The 5000-nt window shown below is 43.4% G+C and overlaps 1 protein-coding gene across 1 annotated transcript in view; it reads right to left on the bottom strand.

Annotated features, from left to right (window-relative positions):
* dennd6b (DENN/MADD domain containing 6B) overlaps positions 1-2296 on the bottom strand; it is a 23437-nt gene extending 21141 nt beyond the window's left edge. Inside the window, exons 1-3 of the mRNA XM_048235526.1 lie at positions 1942-2296; positions 1771-1809; positions 1618-1660 (exon numbers count right to left, since the gene is read on the bottom strand). Of these exons, the coding sequence (XP_048091483.1) occupies positions 1618-1660; positions 1771-1809; positions 1942-2106 (247 nt within the window). The 5' untranslated portion in view covers positions 2107-2296. The remainder of the gene's footprint in view (positions 1-1617; positions 1661-1770; positions 1810-1941) is intronic.
* Between the last annotated feature and the right edge of the window lie 2704 nt (positions 2297-5000).

Below are 5000 nucleotides of genomic sequence, written 5' to 3'. Positions count from 1 at the left end.
TTTGTTTGTGGAGCACTTTGGGTAACGATTAAAAGATTAGAATTGGATGATCTAAGTTTCCTTTGTGGTTGATAAGATATTAAAAGCTCAGAGATATATGAAGGTGCTATGCCATTCAGAGCTTTGTAAGTAATTAACATAACCTTAAAATCAATTCTATAGGAAATAGGGAGCCAGTGCAGTTCAGCCAACACAGGGGGTGATGTGTTCTCTCTTCTTAGTCTTAGTTAAAAGTCTAGCCGCAGAGTTCTGTATGAGTGCCAATTTCTTTAGATGTTTTTGGGAAGACCAGTGAAAAGTGCATTGCAGTAGTCTAACCTGCTAGTGATAAAGGCGTGAATTAGTTTTTTCTGCATCTTGTTGAGTTAAAAGGGCCGCACTTTGGCAATGTTTCTCAAGTGGAAATAGGCTGTCTGAGTAACTTTACATGGGGCTTTATATGGGGCTTAAAACTTAACTCTGCATCTAAGATGACACCGAGGCTTGTTACTTTTGGTTTAACCTGGTGTGCCAAGTTCCCCAGATTACTAAGAATAATATCTCGCTTTAGTTTTGGTCCAACCAGAAGTACCTCTGTTTTGTCATCATTTAGTTTCAAAAAGTTTTTGCTCATCCACTGATTAATGGAGGTTAGGCATGCAGTGAGGGAGCAAAGGCCATCTGGGTTAGTTGGCTCCACAGAAATATACAATTGGGTATCATCTGCGTAGCTGTGGAAGTTTACATTATGCTGACTTATGACGTTTCCCAATTGAAGCATATATAGAGAAAATAGCAGGGGACCAAGGCAGCTCCCTGGGCCACACCAAAAGGCAAGTCATGTTTTTTCAGATACATGATCTCCTAGACTGATATAAAAATCTCTGCCAGTAATGTAGGTTTGAAACCAGTTTAGAGCATTATCAGAGAGACCCACCCACTTCGCAATAGATAGATGAAGGTTATGGCTTTGCTATTAGATGAAGTTATAGATGAAGGTTATGGCTTTGCTATTGATGAAGTTATAGATGAAGGTTATGACTTTGCTATTAGATGAAGTTATAGATGAAGGTTATGGCTTTGCTATTGATGAAGTTATAGTTATAGATGAAGGTTATGGCTTTGCTATTAGATGAAGTTATAGATGAAGGTTATGGCTTTGCTATTAGATTAAGTTATAGATGAAGGTAGGTGGCTTTGCTATTGATGAAGTTATAGATGAAGGTTATGGCTTTGCTATTAGATGAAGTTATAGATGAAGGTTATGGCTTTGCTATTGATGAAGTTATAGATGAAGGTTATGGCTTTGCTATTGATGAAGTTATAGTTATAGATGAAGGTTATGGCTTTGCTATTAGATGAAGTTATAGATGAAGGTAGGTGGCTGCTCAGTATGGTCTTTCACAGATTCTAATGATGCCAAGTTGGATTAACATGATTTTGTTTAAAGCCTCGCTCCTCACCTGAATAGGAGTCACACACACACACCCCCACACATACACACACACACACACACACACACACCTGAATAGGAGTCACACACACACACACACACACACACACACACACTCACCTGAATAGAAGTCACACACACACACACACACACACACACACTCACTCACACACACACACACTCACCTGAATAGGAGTCGGGGAAGGACAGATAACATATGCTGGTTTTCTGCAAATTCCAAAAATAACAGTCATGTTACGAAGCAGAAAATAGACAATTCTGACATTTACTATCGTGTTCCTAATTGTTTTACATTTTACTGGGGACCCAATGCTCACCTCTTTCTCGGTAAGTTTCACGTCGTGAGGATACAGGAGCTGGAAAAACGTGAACGTAAAATGATAAGCAAGGAGAACGTGCACTTGACGGCTCACATCTCCTACCAGACAGTATTTACTGAGCCAGCTGCTTCACACAACCTATAATACGTGTAATATTACTGTTATTACCTCGATGGCTTGCCCGAGTTCCAGGTCGAAGGTGACGACGCACACACACTCCAGCCAAGCGGAGAAACGCGCCCAAGGTAGCGAAGCGTCGGGGCTCTCCACATCTTCTCCTGAGGCCGCCACCGACGCACCTCCGAGAGAAACCGAGCTGTCAAAAAGGTCCATGGCGGCTAGCAGCGTGTCCAACCCGAATTACTGTCGTTACGAACATATCATGGCTTTATTGACGCTATTTATCAAAACTATTACTATAATTAATGAGAAAATTCCCTCTTCATGTTGTTATTTGCATCTCATCCCACAACAAAACATCAATTGAGATAAGCGCCCTAAACATGCCACCGAATGCCCATGCTTCCGGAAGTCGACTGCCTCCTAGCGGCGGTGCACCACGTCCCCAGTCCCCACCTGCTGACATGTCAGTCCCGTGTCTTGTCTGTCGGTCGATTGATTGTGACAGGTCAGATAATATTCAGGATCAGGAAACAGTTGAGCTGGCTACCAGTGCCACGCGGGATTTCACTTGTGCAGTTCCTGTCTGAGCCTTGAGGTAAAAAAATAAAGAAAAAATTGTTATGACTGTAGTTAACATGATTTAATTATTTGTGAATTCCGACACTTTGAGTAGTTGGCTACTGGGGCTTTCATTAGGTTTATTCTTTGCAACACTCAAGGAACTTCATGTAGCCTATCATTGTGTTCACCCAGAACAGTGAGTGGCCTTAGCTGGTTAGGATTAACCCTCATGTGTTTGTTTCATGTTTACTAGTTATAACTTCTATAGTAACACATATATTATCATCTATTGTTGTGATAGACCTTTATCAGTTTTGAACTTCCATTTGTGGCCTGCAGGCCTCATTGACCTGAGCTCATGCAAGTCAGAAAGGGGAAGATATTATTGGGAAAAGTCCCTGTGGGCGGTGGCATAGAGGGAAAGAGGGAGTGATGGTGTGTGTGTGTGTGTGTGTTTATGTAGCCTACAGAAGCACACATACAGTCCATCTGATCAATAGGTAGGTCGGTCATTTTTGACCGGGAATACACGGGTGTTCTAAACGAAACACCCAAATTGTTATGGAAATGATCAAAATGTGTTTTGGGTGTTCAGGTGTCCTATGTTAATGAGGCATGGAGCCTCATTTTATTCAGAATAAATGAACAATATTTTTTAAAGGGGGAAATATTGTAAATCGGTCAAATTTGACCGTAACACAACAGGAGGGTTTAAGTCTTGTTATGTGTATTTCTACCACTAGGTGGCAGCAAAAGTACTACAGTTCAGGTTGAAGTAGCCCATCCTACACAGCGCCAAGCTACAGGACACAGAGGTGCCTCCTTTAGAGAATCTCTCCATCTAGTCCTTACCTGATCAGAAGTCAAATAAACAAAAGTTGTTTCACTAGCCATTTCTAAATTGAACCTTATTATATTGTTTTTTAATGACAAATGGAAGAGTATATACTGGAAGTGCTTGTTATCCCAGGGCTCCAAGCCGTAACATCACAAAATATAAGAAGATATATATATATAAGGCATATGATTGGAAAACGCCTAGTGAAGCATTGCACTCTATCTACCCTGTGCTCTCTTGTTCCCTCTCTACCCTGTGCTGTCGTTCCCTCTCACTTTCCTGTGCTGTCTTGTTCCCTCTCTACCCTGTGCTGTCGTTCCCTCTCACTTTCCTGTGCTATCTTGTTCCCTCTCTACCCTGTGCTGTCGTTCCCTCTCTCTTTCCCATGCTCTCTTGTTCCCTCTCTACCCTGTGCTGTCTTGTTCCCTCTCTACCCTGTGCTGTCTTGTTCTCTCTCTACCCTGTGCTGTCGTTCCCTATCTCTTCGCTGTGCTGTCGTTCCCTATCTCTTCGCTGTGCTGTGATGTTAGTTTATATGTCTGTCTGTGTTATGGTTTATGTCTGTACTGCATTCATCAAAGAACTTAACACACATTCATAAGCTTATATAACACACACACGCATACACACGCACACACATGCGCGTTTAGAAATAAACCCCTTAAAGACACGCGGAAATGAACGGAGGTGCCTCTGACCCTGTCTCCCCAACATCCTGGATCTAAGGGACTGAGGGTCTGGATTTGTGTGTGTGTGTGTGTGTGTGTGTGTGTGGAACAAATTCCAGTCTCTTTGCTCCAGCACACCAGCTTACACCTGAGCATCCTGCCATAAAAGGGGCTCTATGACTGAGTACACACCTGAGCATCCTGCCTTAAAAGGGGCTCTATGACTGAGTACACACCTGAGCATCCTGCCATAAAAGGGGCTGAGTCTGGACAAACTACAGTGTGTGTGAGGTACTGTGTGTAAAGAAACTAGTTAAAGCAGTCGGTTCAGCCTATGCTATCTCTGTCTGTCTATCTATGTGTGATGCTGCTATGATAACTGTGCAGTGTGTATGTTCAGTAAACCTCCCTCCCAACAGACACGCAAGTAAGAACAGTTAGCATCCATAGGACTTAGCTCCCACACTAGCATGCCCTCTTCCCAATCCTGTAAGTTACATGAACAGCTAGCATCCATAGGACTTAGCTCCCACACTAGCATGCCCTCTTCCCAAGTTACATGTTCGAGTCCGGCAGGTGCACGGCTGATCCGCTCGATCGGTTAAATGCATCAGTTACATATGCTATCTCTCTCTCTCCCTCTCTCTTTCTCTCTCTCTCTCCCTCTCTCTTTCTCTCCCTTCTTTCTTTTCTCTCTTCCTCTCTCTCTCTCCCTCTTTCTCCCTTTCCCCTCTCTTTGTCTCTCTTTCTCTCCCCTCTCTGTCTCTCTCTTTCCCTCTCCCTCTCTCTCTCTTTCTCTCTCTCTCTCTCTCTCACTTTCCTTCTCCCTCTCTCACCAATAAGGCAGCGGGGCCTGACAGCCCACATGTCCAAGGCTACTCAAGGCCTGTGCTGCTGAACTGGGGAACCACTGAAGCACATCTTCAATTTGAGTCTACGCCTTGGACAAGTTCCAACACTGTGGAAGACATCATGTCTCACCCCTGTCCCTAAGAAGCCACACCCTAGTGAGCTTAATGACTACAGAACTGTCGCTC

The sequence above is a fragment of the Alosa alosa genome, chromosome 23 (assembly GCF_017589495.1).
Source record: "Alosa alosa isolate M-15738 ecotype Scorff River chromosome 23, AALO_Geno_1.1, whole genome shotgun sequence".
NCBI classification, from domain to species: Eukaryota; Metazoa; Chordata; class Actinopteri; order Clupeiformes; family Clupeidae; genus Alosa; species Alosa alosa.
Note: the sequence above shows the minus strand (reverse complement) of the source record. Positions and strands in the feature narration are given on the sequence as shown.